Here is a 21,818-nt window from a genome sequence, read left to right as displayed (position 1 = left end):
CACGCACACACACACACACACACACACACACACACACACACACACACACACACACACACACACACACACAGACAGAAAAACACACACACACACACAGAAAAACACACTCACAGGGAGTCCATCATTAGAGGCCCCTGGAGGACTCATTCAGGTTGTTATGTGGTGTCTCAGTGGAGCTGGTGAGAGGATAGGAGAGGAAAGGAGAGGAGAGGAGAGGAGAGGAGAGGAGAGGAAATGGAAGGAAAGGAAAGTAGAGGAGACAAGGAGAGAAAGGGATATGAGATGATAAGGATAGGAAAAAAGGAGGAGAGGAAAGGAAATGAAAAGAAAGGAATGGAAAAAAGGAGGAGAGGAAAGGAAATGAAAAGAAAGGAATGGAAAAAACAAGGATAGGAAAGAAAAAGAGAGGAGATGAGACATGGAAAGAAGAGGAGGGGAGAAAATGAGGATAGGAAAGAAGAGGAGAGGGAACAAGGACAGAAGTGGAGAAAACAAGGAGAGGTGAGTAGTATTAAGAGGGAAGGGGTTACAGGAGAAGAAGAAAGGAGAGGGGAGACACGTAAAAGAGACGAGAGGAACAAGGAAAGGAATCAATAACAAAACTCAACAGAAGATAGAGAGAACATCACAAATAGAAAAAACAGATGAAACAACGGAAAGAAAAAGAGAAAGACAAAAGCATGAGCATGAAGAAGGAGTGACGCATTGATGAGAAGAACACACAAAAGATGAAAGGAACAGAAATGAGAACGGGACGGACGATCAAAAGCAAATTATAAATCAGATTAGAAAAATAAGATGAAAGGAAAGGAAGAAATCAAACATGTGAAGATGAAGAGAGAAACTGGAACATGAGGAAGACAGCAGGCGAGACTTTAGAGAAACATGTTTTCATATCTCAGCTCCACCGTTTCAGGGCGGAGATTTCAGACTGATGCAACGAGTAGTTTGAAGTTATGATAAATGACTAAATAGGAAACAGCAGAGAAAAAAGGGGGAGAAGGAGGGAGAGACGGAGGGAGAAGTGGGCGTCGGATAATTGATTGTGGCTGCTGGGTGAACATTTATTAAAAGATCAGTCCTGCCGCACCTGATCCAGGCTTTGATCTCTGTGAGGATTCATTTAAAATCTCCCCAAAGCCGCCGACCTGACACACATTCAAACACTCAATCAGGGCGAAGAAACAGGACGTAGGCGAGAAATACAACTGGTTCATCCTTTCAGTGTTTCTGGTTCACTACACTGACATACTGTACAGCCATCTTTCTTTATTGACGTCCATTGGTTTAGACACGGTAGCGAGATCCCCCCCCAATTCCCTTCAATCCAAAATGAAAATCGAAACTGCTATTTACGTGATAATAACAGAGCTTTCATGCTCAATAATCCTCTGAATACGAGAGATCTTTTGTGGCAAAAATCTTTCCAGTTTGGAGTTGAGGAGGAATCTCCACTTCCTGAGATGATTGAGTGAAACGAGCAGCGGTTGGTTCAAATGGAAACTGTCAATGACAATTAAACCGCTGCTGTTGGAGCTCATAGTACGCATGTGTGTCGTGTGTTTGGGTGCATAGTGTGTGTTTTTGCTTTCCATGTGTGTGTGTGTGTGTGTGTGTGTGTGTGTGTGTGTGTGTGTGTGTGTGTGTGTGTGAGTGAGTGAGTGAGTGAGTGTGTGAGAGTGTGAGTGAGTGAGTGAGTGAGTGAGTGAGTGAGTGAGTGAGTGAGTGAGTGAGTGAGTGTGTGTGTGTGTGCGTGTGTGTACCTTCATGCGGGCCACAACACTGTGCGCTTGTCTTTTGTCGAGTAGCCGGTAGATGACATTGAGCTGTAACAAGGCCTCTGTCACAGGAGATGTCTCAGTTTCATTGGACACGTAGTGCAACAGGTTGAGGACTTGGCGGAAGGACACACGTCCCAGTCTGTCAATGAAACAGAAAGATAAAGGAAAGAAAGATTGACAATAACATATTTAAAAGAAACAAATACAGTTATTTTAGATAACTCATCTACTCAATTTTCTTGTCGTCACTAAAACTTGTTCTGATGTCATCTATACCTGGAGAGAGCAAAGATGTTGTGTATGAGCGAGGCGCGGTCCTCATGTGTAAAGACACTGAGGTCGCTGTTCAAAGCTTCGATAAGAGTGGCCCAGCCCTCGTCTCCGTAGTGGACGATGTAGAAGCCGGTGTTTCTGTAGTTCAGCTTCAGCCACTTCACACTTTCTGCTAGCTTTAGAGTCCCTGAAAACACACACAAACATGCACCATTTGACACGGCACGTGAGATTCTTGAACCCTGACTTGAAGGTGCTGGTTGCGACTTTGTTTTACCTGACTTGGTCTTCAGATTGAACACCTGTCTGCAATCAGGGGCCAAACTGCAGTTGTCAGTCACGTATGTCACTGGAATATTCCATAAGCTAAGAAGAGAGCCAAACGCAGTTAGTGTTGTGATGGGTGTCTATGATCATCTGTGTGTGTGGTAACGTAACGCACCTGGACGTATGGGTGGCATCATCAGAGGTGAGCAGGAAGTGCTCCTGTGTGAGGGTCACTTCATCTCCCTTACGGCTTACGGTGACCAATGGGAAGCCTTTCTGTGACGTCCATGAGCTCATCATCTCCGACACATTCTGGTGCTGAGCCGAGACCTCCACCTGCATACAGGAAAATAAATCTAGAGTCTGTGCAGTCCAATGCTGTGTCCACTGATTTCTTTCTCGACATTTGAAGAGGATTGTGTGATCTGAAACTTTGCAGCTGTTTTTCTGAAGATTTGATGAAACAATTTCCATTTTTATAATCCAAACCCAAAGGCAACATAAACAGATACACAGAAAGTAATTATGTCAATGATGCCGCTCCTGGGCAGTTCTCTGGGATTACACATTTTGTAATAAAAGTGAAACTAGCTAAAGAGAGCATAATTCAGGCTGGCTGACAGAGGGAGGTCAAATGTTAAATGTAGTTAAAGTGATATATGTGATGACTATAGCACCAAGAAAAAACTAAAAAGGCACACACACACATATACACACCCGTGTAAGGCTGTTCCAGAGGTCGTTGGTGACGGTGTTTGATCCACTGAACTGCTTCAGGTATTCAATGATACCCTTTCTGAACTGTTGTTCCCCTGGCAGGGAGGCGTTCAGCATCAGGAGGATGGACGCACCCTGGAAGACAGAGTCACAAAGCATCTGTGATCACAGCCAGAGCAGCACTAAGACAGTTATGACTCATAAGATCCAGTAGAGACATTTCTCTCTCGGGGAAACAATCATCCATACTGAGCACAAGGAGAATACAAAACCAGGACTGTTTGTAACAGCCTTCCACCACACGTCAAGCCTTTAAATATGAGAGTGGTTTAGAGAAGTCAGATAAGGGCTTTTCATTGGAAATGGGAACTGATTTTTTTGTGGAATTTGCAAAGATATTCTTATTGAGCTATTCTTGTTTTTTGGAGTGGGAGTCATTTTGTATTTACATGCTGATGTGTGTCTTTTGTTTAAGGATAGTTTTACTTTTTTCTGTTGTTAATCATGTGTTTCATTTTATTTTCGGTACCACTTTACAATCAGACTACCCTTATAAAGGGCTTACGAATAGTTTGTAATTCATTTATTAATTAGGTTGTGAACACTTTATAAGTCATTAATAAGCTTTTATAAGACATGAGATAAACAGGGCAACTGTGACCGGTTGCTTGCCAAATAGTGAGCCCACATTTATCTGTACTGCTAAGCCTTATATTGGCTAGTAGCCAAAATAAGGCTTAGTCATCTTGCCAAATAGTGAGCCTGTGTTGATGAATGAAAACTATGTTAGAACTGGTTTATAAATGGTTCTTAAAGATTACTAATGTGTTTACAACCTAATTCATAACCTATTTATAAACCCTTATGAATCCTTTATAAGGGTAGTCTTATTGTAAAGTGGTATTGTATTTTCTTTAAATTCTATCATTTTGGCACTGTGTTGTAAAAAAGTGTTTTCACTTTTCCATGCTGCACTTTATTATTGTGTCTTTGTCCTATGATCCATAAATAAATCAACCATTACAAAAAAACATCTTGATATGGAATTTTATGAGATTTATGAAAATGTATCCGAGTAAAAAGCGTACCTTCTCATAGGACACGGAGTCAANGGGGGGACGATTTGTCACACCCCCCCCCCCCGAGACAGTCGAGTGACCACAAGAGGTAGGAGAGAGTGTTTCACAGTCCTCGCCCTCCCAATAGTACCTATAGGTTTCTCAAAAACACGGACGGAGGGACCTATGTGTCGCTTTTGTGTGTTTGTGTGTGTGTGTGTGCGTGTGTGTTGGTGTGTGTGTGTTGTGTTGCGTGCTGTGCGTGGTTGACGCGCGTGCGTGTTTGTGGTGAGTGTAGTGTGTGCTGTGTGTTGTTGTGTGTGTGCGTGTGTGTGTGTAGTGTGTGTGCGTGTGTGTGTGTGTAGAGATGTGTGTGTAGTGTGTGTGATGAGTGTGGTGTGAAGGAGAGACATAAATAATAACGCTCAAAGGATAACTAGTAAATCTCTTACCTCGCGTGTTCATTATACTACACAAGAGTATAAGAGTTCCATGTTTTACTCCGGTGACACCCATTTTCGGCTTCCGTCCGATACAGAACGTTCGTAATGCCAACATAACGTCTTCAGTAACTTGCTAAATTCTTTATTATGAGTGACCAGGTCTACAAACCAACTATTCAGTGCATGGACAATGGGGTAGAGAGATTCTTTTCTCGGTGTTAATAATTTGGTATTAATTAAAGTTCTCGAACGCCCATTTACTTATATTATTAATAACGTAAAAACTTCGTAGATGACAACCTTTTCTTCGCGAGCGTCGATCTAACCCCGGCTGGTTTAAAATAGCAACAGCTGCGACAGGAACGCAGTGCAGCGTCAATTAGAAAATGATGAGGATTCAGTTCAAGTTCTTCTGTCTTTAACACTGCGGGTTAAAGTGGCACTGCTGGCTGACCTGTACGGGGTCTATTCTTGTAGAGTTAGAACACACTGAAAAGTAGGAACTGAACAGCAGGATGGAAATATTGTAAAAATCACATAACATAAACAACATGTGCACATATTTGTATTGTATTGATTGTATTCTTCATTCATTCCCTTTTTTTACCCATGCGATCAATACCTGTGTTTATTGAATGTTGGCCATATAAACTGAATTTTGATCTGGATTTTTTCAAAGTAATTTTTAAATGTCTTCAAGCAGTATGACTTTTGCCGTGTCATATACTGACTCTAGACGGATCATTTATTTTGATGGGAACATCCTTTTTTTCAAATCAACAATTTCTATAGCATAAAACCAAACACTCTACATAATTCAAAATATGGAACATGAATGTACCAAACATGGACATCAGTTGTAAAAAGTGACACAAGAGTATCACAAGTTGTCTAAAAATCTGTCATACAAATGTGACATCTATAATCACTGTCCCTTTCTGATCAATTAATTTCCTCATTCTTATCAATACTTCCCTGGAAGTCTTTTGCAATTACTGAGATGTTCTCTTGTGTGTCCAGGTCTACTTCATTTATGACGAGGAGGTGGAGGTTGAAGAGAAGGAGCCAGAACCTCCTCCTCCTGTCATCCGGATCAACGACAAACCCCACAAGTTCAAGGACCACTACTGCAAAAAACCCAAGTTCTGTGACGTCTGTGCCCGCATGATAGTCTGTATGTATTAGAAATGATGTCGAAAAGACATACATACAAATATCAACGATCAATTTCTCATACTTGTGATGTTTAATATGCCCAAATGTGATGTCTGACTGACACAATGTTTATTTTTCTAGTGAACAACAAGTTTGCTCTGAGGTGTAAAAACTGCAAGACTAACATCCACCACTCATGCCAGTCTTATGTCGAGTTCCAGAAGTGCTTTGGCAAAATTGTGAGAAAAAGCGTCCTTCTCTCTGACTTCCTTCTGGTATTCATGACTAAAGGGGTTGGACTCAGTGTGTGTTTTTCTTCTGCAGCCTCCTGGCTTCAGGAGGGCCTACAGCTCCCCGCTGTACACCAGTGACATCCCAGATCCAAGTGAGTGCACTCACAATATGTCTTAACCTGTTAACTGTTGAAATATCTAATTATGAATGTTTGCTGACCAGACAACCCAAACAGGAACGACCCGGTCTTTGACACCCTGCGGGTCGGTGTCATTATGGCAAATAAGGAACGCAAAAAGAATGAAAATGACAAAAAAAATGTAAGTGTTCAATTCATCTTTAATAAAACTGTAAAACCTTTCAAAACTATTTTCAGACATACTGTAACAGCGTTAAAACAAATATACCTTTTGATATATGGGTAGGCTATTGTCCTGATTTACAAGATGTTTCCTCTAGATGATGATGATGATGGAGGAAGAGGAAGAGGAGAACCAACAGCCCAAAGAGAATGAGGAGGGAGGAGAAGGTACAAATCATATACCATTAGATGGTCTCTGCAGTACTTTGCCAACAATGTGTGCATATTTATATAACCAAAATGGATTTCCTTTTTTTGGTGCAGAAAAATAAGCTTTCAAAAGTCACATTTTTATATATTCTAGTGGCCAGCTTAGTGAACCTGGAAATGTTGAGTATACCAAAGTTATATGTTTGAAATGTATAGTACGGGTCCCCAGAACATTTAAAGTGCCGGATGCTAAGTTGCTGGGAAATTTGCGAAATAAGCATAAATTACGTTAATTAAAATAAACGGCATTATGGCCTATGTAAACAACAATTAAAAAAATGACTTTTGGTGATTTTGGTATTTTTGAGGATGCTGAATCCTTTACTGTTCTGACATTCTCAGGATTTTAACCAGTAAGTGGCCATATTTGTTCTTTCTGCGGGATGATTTTGACTACAATGAGTAGTGTTGGGATTATCTCTGTGGACAAATATTTTTCAAATAAACGGCCAATCTGTCCAATCCAACTGATCCAGGGTCCCCTAAATCTTCAAAATCGACCCAAAATGCATAGAAATCAGCCCACAGAGAGAACAAATATGGACATTTTCTGGTTAAAACAGTCAGAAAGTGACTCAGCATCCTCAATCACCCCCCGAACCACTCCAAAATTGTCCAAATCAGCCCAGCCATTTTTTAAACTATTGTTCCTATGGCTATAAGTCATGCTAATAAATGCACATGTTGCTAATTCTGAAAAGTGCCCTACATATACAAATTAGCATCTGCAGTTTCTATGTGCAGTTTGTATAATTGTATACATGAAACTGCGTGTACTCAACATTTCTGGGTTCACAACATTTCTGGGTTCACAACAGGACACTTGACTCATACCTGAAATAGAGAATAATAACATGGTAACTATATCCTGCATCATCTGGCTTTGTTGATGACTGATGTCCAATCACTGCAGGGAAGCCTGATGATAAGAAGGAGAAAGGAGAACACAAAGCAGAGGACAAGGTGGGAACAAATATCAACTAAAATGTTTCGATCTCTACTCTCAAACAGCTAAAAGTGTGTGCCTGTTGCCCCACCTGTATGACTCGATGTGTTTCGCCCACAGAGCAAGGGTACGTTCAGCCAGACTCACTTCTTCCTGGCTCTCTACCGCTTCAAGGCCATCGAGAAAGACGACCTCGACTTCCAGTACGTTTTAAAACAATGCAAATTATTCCCAACATGAGGTTAAATTGCAATTTGTATCTTCTTTATTAATCATGATTTTCACCAAACTACACTGTTTTAATAATAATGTAGATGAAATATATGTATTGTGTGTGTTTATGTATTAGCCCTGGGGATCGGATCACAGTGCTGGATGACTCCAATGAAGAGTGGTGGAGGGTGAGTTCACCTTCATCATTAGTTCACTTTATTTAGCTGGGTTCTTTAAATGTGCCCTTTCAGTTTGTGGCAAACCAGTTTCAGTCATACCCTAGTTTCGTACTTGTTGGGTGAACTCTTCTTCTTGCTCTATTTTCAGGGAAAGATGGGGGAGAAGTCGGGCTACTTCCCCACCAACTACCTCATAAAAGTGCGTGCATCAGAGAGAGTCTTCAAGGTGTTGCGCTCCTTCGTAGGGAACAGAGAGATGGGACAAATCACACTGAAGAAAGATCAGGTAACTGCATGTACTGTAAAGGTCCCCTACTCTTTTTAAACAATCTATTATAGGTCTCATATTTATACAAAACATGTCTCTAAAGTGTTTTGGCTCAAAAAACCAAATGGATCATTGTAGCAGGCTGCTTTAGCTGATTCTGGGTCTGTAGCTTTAAATGCAAATGAACTGCCGAACCTCTTTATATGTTTATGTATAAAAGACATGAACAAGTTGATTTTGCATAATAGCTGTGTGTTTAGTTAAACAACATGCATTATCTCTCTGATCACATACTGTAAAAACGGAACGTGTGGAATCCTTTGTGAGGATGCGTCACATTGAAACTGATGCTGAGATGTTTAGTTTAACTCCTGTCACTTTGTGTTTCAGATTGTGGTGAAAAAAGGAGACGAGAAAGGCGGCTACTTGAAAGTCAGCACTGGACGCAAGCTGGGCTACTTCCCTGCTGATCTGCTGGAGGAGATCACTGTGACATAAGAACACAACATGCAACGAAAGAGCCTGTAACACTTTAAACATCAGCACAGCTTGGACAGCATTAGGACGATGCTTCTAATCGTTTCTATAATGGCTCTTTTTATGCAGCAGATATGTGATGTATGTGTGCTTTTGATACCAAATTAAGCATAGGAGATTAATGAATAGTACATTGATAAGTTGGTAAGACACACTCGGGTGATGTATGGGCCTTTTGTGGAAACCATGGTAATGTAGTCAGATGCTTTAAGTGAGAACCTGCTCATTGTAGCTACTAGGAGAACTGTCTTGGACATCCTAGCATAAAGAATAAATCAATAATACTGTTATAGAAATCACCTTTAACATTACTGCTAATGAACCATTCAAATGGCTTGATTAGGTATGTGAATCAAATATTTTGCTATGTATTAATGTATCTGTCTAATAAATATTGTAATGATAATTAGTATTGTCTGATCATATCTATGACTTGACTGGTGACATTTACACAGATTCTTATTGCAACTTGAAGCCTTGTATTCATTCCAAACGCACACACAGCTTTCCATTCAGTGTCTGTTGGATTCCAACACAGAGAAATGTTGTCAGTAGAATAGAGAAAAGTAGAACAAAAGTAGAATAACATTTTAAAAAACATTTTACACAAACATACCTATAAATAGTAAAACCAGAGAAGCTTGACAATAATATATTATTTTAGTTTGGGTTTATCTTGATGGGTGCGCCCTCATGTGGTCACAGAGACGTAAAGCAACTGATTCATTACCTAAATACTTAGGCTGTTCTACTTGAAGGAAATGCAGTACAGTATTAACAACAGGAAATAGCACAAAATTATGTGCGAACGATTGAATTAATACTAAAGTAATCCAAAATGATGAAAGGTTTGATTTTTCACAGTATCAGGAAGCCCGACATACGCAGGGCATCTAAAAATTAATTGAAACTCTTATTGTTCCTCTCCACGGAAATCTTTAGTAAAAGGCGAAAGATTTATGCGCTCTGAAGAGAAACAAGAGTGTACTGAAAATGCTCAGAGTGAGCACCGTATCCTATTCCCAGCGTTAATACCCTCACTTACGGTTCAGTATAAAAATGTGCCATTTTTTAAATAAACATTCAAGTTAAACCACCTGGCATTACCAAAGACTCACTCCCAAAATAGCGTTAGACCTGATAGATAAATGTAGATAATTATACATTTAGCACTATCTGTCACGCCTGCGCTAAGCATCGTGGGAATATGGCGGTGCTGACCACGCCTCTGCTGTCTTCTGTTGTTTCTTCGTTCCTAGATCAAACTCTTCTACTCTACTTAACAATGATGATACTGTTGAAAAAATGATCATGAGAAATGTTTTCACCAGTAAAAGCTTAAGTGTTACTATTATGGATGTAAAAACGGAGCCATTCTGCTTACAGCCATCTGCTCATGCGCAAACCCAACAGAGATGTTATATATGTCAAGAGAGTAACCCAACGGTTTCTGTCCATTCGTATTGGGAATACATATAAGTAACTATTTCTAGCCAGGTGCAAACTTTAAGAGAGCACAGTTCAGCACATTTTTGTTTGGACAACAATTCCTGTGTGTTTGTAATTTCTTTTTTGGTCAAAATTGTATTTGTAACCAACGGAACGAGGACAGGAACACTATTATACCTACTATGGCAGAGCAACAGACACAGACTGTGAGTTTTGATTATCTGATATGATAGGGATATTAATAATTAATTATTAATTAATTGTGTCATGGCTGGATTCGCCAAATGCGGCCAACCATTCATCATAAAACCAACACTCATCATAAAAGCCAATCAAAAACAAGGTTTTATGACTAGATGTTAATCCCTGTGTAAAAGTTGCAATGTCTTCAGTAAAACTGCCAGCACTATTAACACTGCATTGCGAATCAAAAGATACAACTAATACCCTGTAGTAAGCCTAGAGAGCAGTCATTACCGGTTTGAAGAGATATCCAAGTCTCCAACTCGGCTCTTCTGATGGCTGGCACAAAAACATTGCTTGAAATAATAATAATAAACGTATTCAACGTGTGTCTCCACTCCATTAACACAATCAAATATGGCCGCTTGTTACGTTACGCACATCATTTCCGGTGACACATACAGTTTAATCTATTTAATAGCATATGTGAATTGTTTTATTTTAGACAGCACGATTATTACATCAGAAATATCTTTAAAATACAATGTTATACACACACACACGAGCCTCTGTTATTATAGTCTACACATTATCATGCGAATTCAAGCTATCTTTAAATGTTGAGGGAGAGCATGACCTTTAATTGATTTCTGTGTTTGCCTCTGATTCTTCATTAAAGGCAACCTGACTGCTTGGTTAGCTTCTTGCAGTGATGTGTTGGCTTGCAATTCCGCTTATAGGCTGAGCAGTGGCAGAGTCTCAGCAGACTTGTCAGTGATTTCTATATTTCCCGGAGAGAGCCCTTGTCATTTTGTCAGCCTCCCCGTGGCGGCTGTATGCAGGGACAGCGGGGAGGCTGTCAAACTGTGCCCGTCTGACAGCGCCTTTCCCCGGGTTGATGAGACATAATAAGGGCCGGCCAGGTGATGAAAATTAGCAGGGGGGGCAAGTGTGTGTGTGTGTGTGTGTGTGTGTGTGTGTGTGTGTGTGTGTGTGTGTGTGTGTGTGTGAGAGAGAGATATTTTTGAATGCATCGTTCCTATTACAAAATGATGACCAATTAGAAAGATTTCTCCTTGATTAATGTGTGTGTGTGTGTGTGTGTGTGTGTGTGTGTGTGTGTGTGTGTGTGTGTGTGTGTGTGTGTGTGTGTGTGTGTGTGTGTGTGTGTGTGAGAGAGAGAGAGAGAGAGAAAGAGAGAGAGAGAGAGAGAGAGAGAGAGAGAGAGAGAGAGAGGGAGAGAGAGAGAGGAGAGAGTGTGTGGGGGGGGGGTTCATTCACTCGAGGATTTTTGTGTCTCACTCATGGTCTCACTGCAGAGGGTCTCCTTTACTTTTGCAGTGCGTCTACAGCTTGAACTCAGTAAACAGTACCTGTTCTGCCGGCACATTGTCTCTGAGACGCTCCGCTCTGCGCATGGAGACACGCTGTTGCAACATGAGAGCGCTGTGTTTGAACTTTGCCATCACCTGCCTGTGGCTGCTCCATTCTTCGGTGAGTCAAATCCTCCCATAAAAGTTGTGTGGCTCAATAAAAAATGCGAGGTGTTGTTTTATTTTCAGCAGATTAAATTGATCAAATTACCGATGGAGTCCTGTTCTGTTGCTGTTCATCTCATTGCAGCATTGATGCACTGAGTGTTTTTTGAATAGGGGATTAGTTGGTATTGTGTAATTGAACCCATAAATAATCAAGCAGCATCAATCATTTATACATTTGAAACTGTTCTGTTTAAAAAGATGACTGAATAATAAAATCAAGTTTTATGATGATAATGTATTTATGCTAATATTGGTTAAGAGAGACACTTATTCATCTTATCTGAAGAAGTTGGCTGAGATTTTTTGACTCTATCTTGAGACTGATTTTTGATTTGACTTTTGAAAATGTTTCACTGAAAGTTAGCAGCTTGCTGTTTTTAATTCAATGAGTGAAATGTGCACTAGTCTCCTGTTGCCCTTTGTTTTGCTATTCAGACTCAGTATCTGAAACACTGCCTTGGGATCATAGTTGACACTTTTATTTGACAGTGAAGTTCAGCTAAAACGTTTCTCATTGTTCCTTTCTCAAAATGGTAATTTGTTCCAGTCTCGTGGTCTGTAATTCTCTTACAGGCATCATTGTAATTTATTCGTCTCCCCCGTCTGTAATTGAACTTAACTTTGCTGCATGAGCAGAGTACTGCAGCTCTGTATTAACAGTGAAGCTGTCATGTGAATACCTCCAAGCAGCTCATTCTGTGCTTTATTAGTTGAACTAAATGAATTGAACTTTCTCACTTTGAAAAAGTTGATTTCAGCCTAAAGGCTTAAGAATGACAAGATTCAGGTTTTTATTCATCTGTTACTGGCACAATAAGGACCTTTTGAGCAAAGAGCAAAACATGTTCTCCGTGTTCTTTAGTCAAACTGCTGCTCTCAGGTTCCTCGGTGTGTGTGCCTCTGCAGGTGAATTTGCACAAGAGTTGTGTGTGCATCCACTCCACCACGGTTGCTCAGTTGCAGTGGCTGCGCTGGCATCTTGACACAGAGCCAATGACACGGCTGTCACACAGAGGGCTCCAATTAGAGTAGGTGAGAACAGCACTATAGCTGGAGATTTGGTCCTGAAACAGAAAGCACTGCTGGAGCTCGTTGTGTTACAGGAGAAGTAAGAGATTGGCACACAGGCCTGCGCTGGTTAGGGGTGATGTGACTCCAATGAGAAATAATGGTATCCTAGGAGCTGTTTATAAAGAAATGTGTGGGGAGAAACACTTTAAAGCTCCATCAGCCTTTAATATATTATCCTAAAATGGAATTAAAGTCCTAAACAACAAGAGTGCACAGGAAGTCTCGCCCAATTATAGAGGCAGAAATCTTTGACTTGTCTCCCACAGCGAATCCACACCTCCACTTAAAAATGGAAGTGTTTAATGAGAGAACAGTTCTGACACTTGGATGCACTTGATAAGTTATTACTTTTTAACACTTAACATTGAAATTGTACGATTGTCCCTCACACTTTCACTTTTTCACTGTGTGGTGATTCTAAGATATATCATTAATATTTATTGGGATTTGAGCATTTTAATATTGACAGCAGCAGTTTGGCTGCCTGCCTCACTTTTTCACAGTCCTCTTCTTTTATATTTAATACGCATGTGTTATTTTTTCACTTTGAGGGACAGTCAGTGGGAGTTAAGCATGCCTCTGTGTTTTACTGAAGTGCTCTGCTCTCTAGGAGTTATGGAAAACAAATGATTACTGATATCAACAAACAAACAACTTATAAAAACTAACAAAGTACTGTCTGTCTTTTGTACGAAAATAGGAGAGAAGAAGAAAAAGGAGAATGTTTATGAATAAAACATGCTGAATCCAGGTGAAAAGCTTGATCCCTTATTCATTTCAAGAAGTCCAAATCAATGTTAGAGGGTTTACTGGGATATGACGTGAAAGGTGAAAGGGAGCAAGAGGGATTTCGAGACGAATGAGTTCAGCACAGAGGGAGCTGAGTATGAAGAAGATGCTGCTTCAGACTCTCCAAAAGAGAATCACCTCCACAGTTCCTCTCTCTCTCAAACATATTGATTAATAAGCTGGTAGATTCAGTTTATTATCAAGGTGGCATTGAAAGGAGGCTGAGAGAGAGAGTGAGAGGGAGGACAGTCAAATTAAAATGTGTTATTAGCAACATGAGTGTGACTGTGTGTGTGCTCTTGTAAGTCCTTGCCTGAAGGAGCTGACCTATTGATCAGAGGCAATTTCAACTTGTTTTCATTCAGAGGACATCATAGCATAATTATTTGTAATCGATTATCTGCAACCTTGTGATGTAAATACACTGGAACTGTCCTTCATTTGCGCTACTGCTGGCCTCTTTCTCCTCCTTCCTTATTGTGACCGCCTATAAAACACATCCTGTGGGACTGCATTTACTGTATTCAGTTTAAAGGTCTCCTATCATGCAAAATGCACTTTTTGATGTATTTTATACATCAATATGTGTCCCCCTGGTGTGTAAGGGAACTCACAAAGTGTCAGAAAATAAAAACCTGTCTCTTTTCTTCCGTACCCAAATCTCTGAAAACGGGGGTACAACTGAGCTGATCCAAATTTGTTGCCAATATGACGCAATATTGAAAATGCGGGCTGGCTTTATGCCAACGGCCGTTTCAGACACGTTGCTACCAGATAGAATGTGCAACGTGTTATGGACGTAAGACGGTCTTTGTTTACTTTAGCAAGCATCGCTAACACTCAGAGCTAACGTTGCACTGGAAAAAAGGAACTCACCTTGTGGTAAACCCGCAAGAGAGAAAGCATTTGAGCTCCTGTTTCATAAATAATTCTTGATGTGGTTTTGAACATGGCGTTTAATCACGGCAGCGTTTAGCCGAGTATCTCGGTAGAATTGTCCTCCGTGAGTTCTCCTTTTATTTATTTTAAAGCTACTGACCCAGAATCAGCACTCCTCTAAAAGGGCTGCAATAGAGGGTTAACCTTTTTAGTGAGTTACTCAGATGAGTACCAGGAGACAGCGTTTGGTACTCACCCCACACGTAGCGTGGTGTTAATAAGTGCAGTCTTCCTCACTGTCCTCCTCAGTGTCTCCTTCACTGTCCTTTATTTACACTTCTTGCATGGTAGATGATGAAGATGCTGCAGATGCACCTCCCTGTCTCTGTTTAAGCCTCCAATTTGCTTTCTCCAAAACTTGTTGCCAAAACTGTGAAGTCCTTGCATTTACATCAAATACTAAGAAATGATTACATGACTATATAATGTCTTTGGTTTTTTGACATGTCTAATAGTTTACTCCACTGATTGTTGACAAGAAGCACGTGTAGACGAAATAAGTGTTTTGTTTTGATGACCTGGTACGCAAAGGCGCGCAGTGACACAAGTGACGTTACGCATTTCAGATTTTTGCCGCGCATGCGTACCTGTTATCCGCACCCCTGGTTATGAGGCATTGCTAGAATGGGTGATCTGTTTGGTATTTTGAGCAAAACACTTCATAGACATGCTTTTTATATATCTGAGACCTATAATATATGCCTACAAATAGACCTTTAAGCTCCCCTTAATTTCCCATTTCTCATCCACAGGTCCAAGAAACCGCCCTTCCCTTGGAGTTCCAGAGCCAACAATGGAGAGAGGAGGAAAGAGAAGCAGGAGACGCACTGGGAGCTGCTTTGAAAGTCAAAGACCTACAGATCATCTCCACCAAACAGAAAACTCCAGCTTACGGCGCTCTGGGTCCGTATGGATGGCCTCAGAACTTTTCCCAGGCCCTGGATCAGTATCTGTACCGACCTCCTCCTAAATCCAAACCTCCCGCCAAAATTCCCACAAAGGCCAAGAAGATCCTGGGCTGGGGAGATTTTTACTTCAATGTGAAAACGGTGAAGTTCAGCCTCCTGGTGACGGGGAAAATCGTGGACCACATCAACGGCACGTTCAGCGTCTACTTCCGCCACAACTCGTCTCGTCTGGGGAACATATCCGTGAGCATCGTCCCGCCCTCCAAAGCTGTGGGATGGGAGGTTTTGGATCCAGCAGCTCAGGGTGTTCCCACCAAAAACCAAGTCCTGGTTCCAGATCTGACGTCCCAGCTCCAGAACCCGCCCCAGTCCACCAGCTCTCCTCCTCCAGAGCAGCAGAAGCAGCAGCCGGACGTGGCGATGGTGGCAGGGCTCAACTGCAGGATCGAGTACCAGAGAACCAACCGGTCCAAGAAGACCAAGCCCTGCCTGTACGACCCCAGGCAGACCTGCTACTCAGAAAACACGCAGTCCCAGGCGGCCTGGATCTGCGCCAAACCCTTTAAGGTCATATGCATCTTCATCGCCTTCACCGGCACCGACTACAGGCTGGTGCAGAAGGTCTGCCCGGACCACAACTTCCAGACGGTGCAGAACCAGCAGCACTTCGGATGATGGTTTCTCAGAAATAACACACTGACTTTTCATCTGTCTTTTTTTAAATCATGTGTTTAGTTTTGAAATTATAGGTTTGAGATTGACTGTTTCTGCTGTATATACACTGTCAGTGTGTGCAGCTTGGACGTTGTTTTTGTTTTAATGACATTTATATATAAGCTTTGTGTTGTCTAAGCATCTACAGAGAGCTCCACATTGTCTTAAAAAAGCAGCCACTTGATCCACGGTATCACTTTTTGTGTACTTTTTTTGTATATATGCCTACAAAATGTATATATGCGTTTATAAGACTTGAAATCTATAACTTGATCTTGATACAAACAAGATAAAACTTAAGAGATAGAATTGGGTCGTTTTTTAAACGAGTGCATTCATTGCTTGTTGATTGTACAGTGACCGATTAGATATTTGTTGATTATGGAACTGAGAGCCAACAGATGATTTACCGCTGCTGTCACTTTTATCTGTGACACAAAGTACGCATGTCCTTGGCTTTCCTCCAGTACTGATTTTACTTTCACCCTCTGCACCTTGGAAAGTTTCTGTTTTCCCAGCCCTCAGCTGTCACGGCCATGCTTTCTCTGTCGTTTCGGCAAACATTACGGGTGAGTACATTTTTAATAATGTATTTTTCTCAGAGCTTTTACATGCGCTGATACAAGAAGGTCTCTGACACTGTCTCTGGAGAGAAGATGTACCCAAATCACTTATTACTGCAAACTAGGTCATCTCGGGTCACCTCAAACATGATAGAAACTTCTCTTTTGAAGATGCACACTGTAACCAAATGTGTTTTCAATATGCACTCCAGTTTCTCAGGTGCCGCCATGATAGGTGTGATTATGTCAGCTTATCAAAACAGGAAGGAGTGCTACTGTTTGTCCCAGAATATTTGGAGAAAAGTTGACTGTACACCGTATGCTTTATGCAAGACTTAATTTACTCAAGACTTAGAAAACATAATGAACAGAGAAGATGAGGAGGAGTCTTGCTAAAATACATATTTATGCCTGAACAGTAATCTTTCTATTAGGCCAAAGTAACACATGGTTACGTAACTATCATGCCGCTACCAGCTGCCTTCAACAAACAAGACCCTGATAAATAAGTGTGTGTGTGTGTGTGTGTGTGTGTGTGTGTGTGTGTGTGTGTGTGTGTGTGTGTGTGTGTGTGTGTGTGTGTGTGTGTGTGTGTGTGTGTGTGTGTACACGTGTGTGTGTGTGTACACGTTTCATGTCCAAGGTTTCCCCCACCAGCTCCACACGTTTGTTTTTTTCACTGGCTTTCATTTAATGGATTGTTTAGAACATCAAAAGACGCATTCTTCGAAGTCCCTTGTTTCCAAAAGTATTATCATTTTGAGTGATGAAAGTGTTTATTGCAGAGGTTGTTCAAAAGAGGCCAAAGGAGCTATCTTTGAAAAACACAAGTAAAAATAACTTTTACTCTGCACATGCAGTGCCAAATTGCACAATGGAGAGTTGCATCAAATCCTGTGACTTGGGTTTTATTAAAAACACAGCGTTGTTGAAAAGCACAATATCTCTCCAGGGTCTTCCCGAACAGAGAGCCATAATTGTTTAAGAAGAGGTTATTTGGATGTTAATCCTAAATGATATTGTTGTGTGTTCACCCTCCGCCCCGTGCAGTCCTTCTTCCTCAGGGCTTCAGGAGGTCTGGGTCGAGAGGGGCAGGTCCCAGCGGGGACATGCAGGCGAGGCTTCGTGAGCGCCGGCGGCTGGACGGGACAGGAGACCCTGGCCCAGGACGACCCACAGATGTGGAGCCTCCTGCAGCAGGAGAAGAACCGGCAGTGTCGGGGTCTGGAGCTCATCGCATCAGAGGTACAGAGGAGGGAGACAGGAGTAGTATTGGGTTTACATTCACTCTTAAAGGTCCCCTATTATAAACATTTTCAACATCATATTATAGTTCTCAGATATATACAAAACATGTCTCTGAAGTGTTTGGCTCAGATCATGCATTGTAGCATCCAACAAACCCCTCTGTTTCAGCCCTGTTTCAAAAGTGCTGATTCCGTGTCTGTAGCTTTAAATGCAAATGAGCTGCTGCTAGCCACGCCCCTCTGAGAGGTATTTGGTTTAAAAAAACACAATAGTGCTCTCGGAGGAGATTCAGGTGATAAGGTGGCGGGTGTTACCTTGGTTTGTTATTGGCTGGTTGCACAAGCCAAAACACATTGGGACTGTTTCGGAGTCATCATTTTTGAGAAAAATCTCTGGAATCCATCGATCTGATTGATTAGCGGAGCAAATGATCAAAGTAGTACGGAGGGAAGATATTTTCGTTTGGATTACTGGTCTGGGGGAAGCTCACGAGTGTGTGTGTATACGTGTGTGTGTGTGTGTGTGTGTGTGTGTGTGTGTGTGTGTGTGTGTGTGTGTGTGTGTGTGTGTGTGTGTGTGTGTGTGTGTGTGTGTGTGTTTGTGTATTTTTGCGTTTGTGTGTATTGTGTTTGTTTCCCGGGGAAAACCCTCACGAGAAACACCGGCTGTTGTTATGCCTGCTGTGACGTCAAGTTACTCCGTTCTCCGCTTGTAATTATGCCGTTACAAGCTTCAAAGTTTTATTTATCATCTGAATTTGTCAAAACAAGTTTAATATTCTGAAAGCCAAGACTTTGTTTATTTGAAATCAGATGAAAACAAACTGTAACGGACCCTGCCGTCTTATCTATGATTACTATACGCCTTACATTCATAATTTCAGCGGGAGGGAGGGGAACAGCAGAACAGCAGAGTGGCGAGGGAGAGCTGTTGTCTTCCCTTTACAAGCTTCAAAAATGAATTTATCGTGTGATTTTGGAAATAAAAGTTTCATATTCTGAAAGCCAAGACTTTGTTTATTTAATTTTTTTTTTAAAACATCCGAAATAAAAAACCTTTTTTTAATTTTTTTAATTGGCTCATGAAAGTCCCCTGATCTCCGTAGGCCCCTGGGCTTCAGCCCAGGTCAGCCCTTGCATTAAGGCGGCCCTGGACCCTGGTACTATATTTCTATAACAGATAGGAGGCTTAAACCCCCACATGTAAACCATATGTTGCAGTTGCTTTAAAAGATAAACAATATTCTTAACAACTTCTTCCATCTTAATCTTCATTGTATATGCACCATTCAGACACAGGTTGAATGTAAGCTGTGATGACCCATGTCCCCGAGTGACTGTTTAAATGTGTGTTCAGTATCTTGCGTCACACATACTAGTCTGTGTGTGAACTTGGTCAAGAAATAACAGGTGTGTTTTGAGGTTGTGCTATGTAATGTTTTTTTTAACATTACAATTTCACTTCTCCCATAGAAGACCTCAGCCATAGACAAACACAGATAGTTTACTGTCAAGATTCAACCTAAATGTTAAAACATACATGTAATAATCACAATATAGTCAGATGTTTAGCCAAATAGTGAGCCTACAAGGCATAGTTCAGTATCTGCCTGGAGTTTCTCGTAAAGGGTGATGGCTTAAAAATCCTTCTTTGTGTCTTTTGCACAATGGCAGCAGCACAAACTTTGAAAAAAAAAGGAAACGACAAGATTCTCTGTAGACAGACGCGATAACGGTGTAGAAGAAGTTAAACTGCAGAGGACCCTCCTTTGGTAGTAACAAGAAAATATGTTTCTTCAGACATTTTTATTTTGCATTTTTCCCCTTTCAAGTCTGCGATCTAATCTAAGGGAAAGCTGACGGGGAAGAAAGGACATTGTATTATTATATTCACCAGTAAATGATGGATCCGCAGCACAGTGACATCTGAAACATTTATTTTAGTTGTGCATGTGCAGTTAGTTACTGCTTCAGACTCACTCCCAATGGAGGCTGCAGTTTTTTCCTTTTTCTTCAGGACCACAGTCAAGTGATCCCGTTAGGTTTCCTCACCGATTTCTGCCATTAATCTCCCAAATTTCAGGCTGGGTCGAAGAGGAGGGGTTTTGTATGTGTGTTTGTCGAGATAGTGTTTGGAAAATGTCATAGAGAGAGTTTTGTGTCACACTAAGGGCTGGTTTTAAATCCCACTGGAGTGATTGAGGGATCCCGGAGCAGTGACACGTTTGGTATAATAACAAGACAGAGGGGGCGGCTGCGGAGGCCAGAGAGGTAGACAGGGAGAGAAGATGAGCAGGAGAGAGTGGGAGAGAAAAAAGAGAGACAGAGACAGGGAGAGAAATTCATTTGCATTCATTTCCTTTTCTGCGGCTCCATCTCTCCTCTGACTGTGTCAGACTCTGAGTGTCTTTGGAACATTTGACACATTGCTGAACCCCACAGGGATTCAGTAGTTCGATTTCACTATATTCCTCTTTTTATTTGACTATAACGTCTTTTAATCCCCTCATATTTTTGAGATATTCTGTATTAATTCAGTGTTGCAGCTTTCAGAAGGCTGCAATAAACCTTTTGTAAGATTAATGCAAAACAAATTAACAGATTTAGATGGCTTTAATTATCCTTTGAGACTTTGGTTTGAACAATTGGTATTTGCAAAGATTTGAACTTTGGTTGTACTGCATGGGGGTTCAGTCACCCTTATCCAGGTAAATAAGGTTATATTTGGATGGTGACAGTGTTCCGAGTATAAGCAAACATAATATATTATGTGTGGCAGTGGATCTTGACACTGTGCTTGTTTGTCAGAACTTCTGCAGCCGTGCAGCGCTCGAGGCCCAGGGCTCCTGTCTCAACAACAAATACTCTGAGGGGTACCCAGGACAAAGGTAACTACGGACAATGCACTATCCAACGTATGCTGTTACAATTATTACAACATTTTTCAGAAGCTTAAACTTTTGTGAAATTTCTTAATGGCTATTTTACTCCCTTATATGCTATTGTAAGAAAACATTTTTAAACAGTATTATATGTAACAATATAATACTAAACTATACAATATGTAACAGTACATAACAATACAATACATAACAATACAATGTTTAAAAATACAAGACATAACAAAACAATACGTAATGATACCATACGTAAAAATAAAAACGATAACGATACAATACATAATGACGCTACATGCAATAATACTATATGTAATCATACTATTTATAACAATACGGTATAACACAATACATATTTTGTTACCGTATGTGATGATAATATACGTAACACAATACATCACAATAGTGGGCGTCTGTGGCTACGAGGAAGTGCGTTCGCCTTTCAACCAGAAGGTAGTTGGTTGGATCCCAGGCCGTGCAGACAACATGTTGATTGTATACTTGGGCAAGATACTCAACCCTGAGCTGCTCCTGATGGCATTCATATCAATGTGTGTGAATGTTAGCTTCCTAGAGCAAGTGGCACTATTTGTATGAATGAGGTGTGAAAGGATGAATGATGTAGTATGCTAAGCGCTATATAAGTACAGTCCATTTACCATATCAAATAAAGGTCAAAATAGGACAATGTAAAGACAAAATGATACAAAACAATGACAGTGTTTCCCCTACCATTGTCTTGGAGGGGCGCTGCGCCCCGCCAACGGAGCCCCGCGCCCCCCTGAAATTCAAGGTGTTAAAACACTTTATATCTATATAGCACCAAATTGCAACTAATCTATATCCACTGTCACTTTTCACATTGAACATGTGCT

At 41.0% G+C, this 21,818-nt stretch overlaps 3 protein-coding genes across 3 annotated transcripts in view; all 3 read left to right on the top strand.

Annotated features, from left to right (window-relative positions):
- The window catches only part of stac3 (SH3 and cysteine rich domain 3), a 10,601-nt gene extending 1,549 nt beyond the window's left edge, over positions 1-9,052 (top strand). Inside the window, exons 4-13 of the mRNA XM_010796302.1 lie at positions 5,560-5,713; positions 5,836-5,933; positions 6,019-6,079; positions 6,151-6,248; positions 6,388-6,457; positions 7,413-7,462; positions 7,566-7,648; positions 7,795-7,846; positions 7,986-8,123; positions 8,496-9,052. Of these exons, the coding sequence (XP_010794604.1) occupies positions 5,560-5,713; positions 5,836-5,933; positions 6,019-6,079; positions 6,151-6,248; positions 6,388-6,457; positions 7,413-7,462; positions 7,566-7,648; positions 7,795-7,846; positions 7,986-8,123; positions 8,496-8,603 (912 nt within the window). The 3' untranslated portion in view covers positions 8,604-9,052. The remainder of the gene's footprint in view (positions 1-5,559; positions 5,714-5,835; positions 5,934-6,018; positions 6,080-6,150; positions 6,249-6,387; positions 6,458-7,412; positions 7,463-7,565; positions 7,649-7,794; positions 7,847-7,985; positions 8,124-8,495) is intronic.
- Positions 9,053-11,569: 2,517 nt separating this feature from the next.
- LOC104966950 (neurexophilin-4-like) lies at positions 11,570-16,466 on the top strand. The gene is made up of 2 exons (XM_010796301.1): positions 11,570-11,768; positions 15,367-16,466. The coding sequence occupies exons 1-2, from the start codon at positions 11,691-11,693 to the stop codon at positions 16,195-16,197; spliced, it is 909 nt and encodes a 302-aa protein (XP_010794603.1). The 5' UTR covers positions 11,570-11,690; the 3' UTR covers positions 16,198-16,466.
- A 120-nt stretch (positions 16,467-16,586) lies between these two features.
- Positions 16,587-20,938, top strand: LOC104966949 (serine hydroxymethyltransferase, mitochondrial-like). The gene is made up of 3 exons (XM_010796300.1): positions 16,587-16,805; positions 17,850-18,044; positions 20,855-20,938. Exons 1-3 carry the CDS (start codon positions 16,773-16,775, stop codon positions 20,936-20,938), a joined length of 312 nt encoding a protein of 103 aa, XP_010794602.1. The 5' UTR covers positions 16,587-16,772.
- Positions 20,939-21,818: the final 880 nt, after the last annotated feature.

Source organism: Notothenia coriiceps, unplaced genomic scaffold, assembly GCF_000735185.1.
Source record: "Notothenia coriiceps isolate Sejong01 unplaced genomic scaffold, NC01 NC01_scaffold00037250, whole genome shotgun sequence".
In the NCBI taxonomy this organism is placed as follows: Eukaryota; Metazoa; Chordata; class Actinopteri; order Perciformes; family Nototheniidae; genus Notothenia; species Notothenia coriiceps.
Note: the sequence above shows the minus strand (reverse complement) of the source record. Positions and strands in the feature narration are given on the sequence as shown.

Coding starts and splice junctions, on each gene's coding strand:
- LOC104966949 (XM_010796300.1), top strand. CDS start 16,773: ATGCTTTCTCTGTCGTTTCGGCAAACATTACGG. Junction 16,806..17,849: donor CGTTTCGGCAAACATTACGG/GTGAGTACATTT, acceptor CGCCCCGTGCAG/TCCTTCTTCCTCAGGGCTTC. Junction 18,045..20,854: donor TGGAGCTCATCGCATCAGAG/GTACAGAGGAGG, acceptor CTTGTTTGTCAG/AACTTCTGCAGCCGTGCAGC.
- LOC104966950 (XM_010796301.1), top strand. CDS start 11,691: ATGGAGACACGCTGTTGCAACATGAGAGCGCTGTGTTTGAACTTTGCC. Junction 11,769..15,366: donor TGTGGCTGCTCCATTCTTCG/GTGAGTCAAATC, acceptor TCTCATCCACAG/GTCCAAGAAACCGCCCTTCC.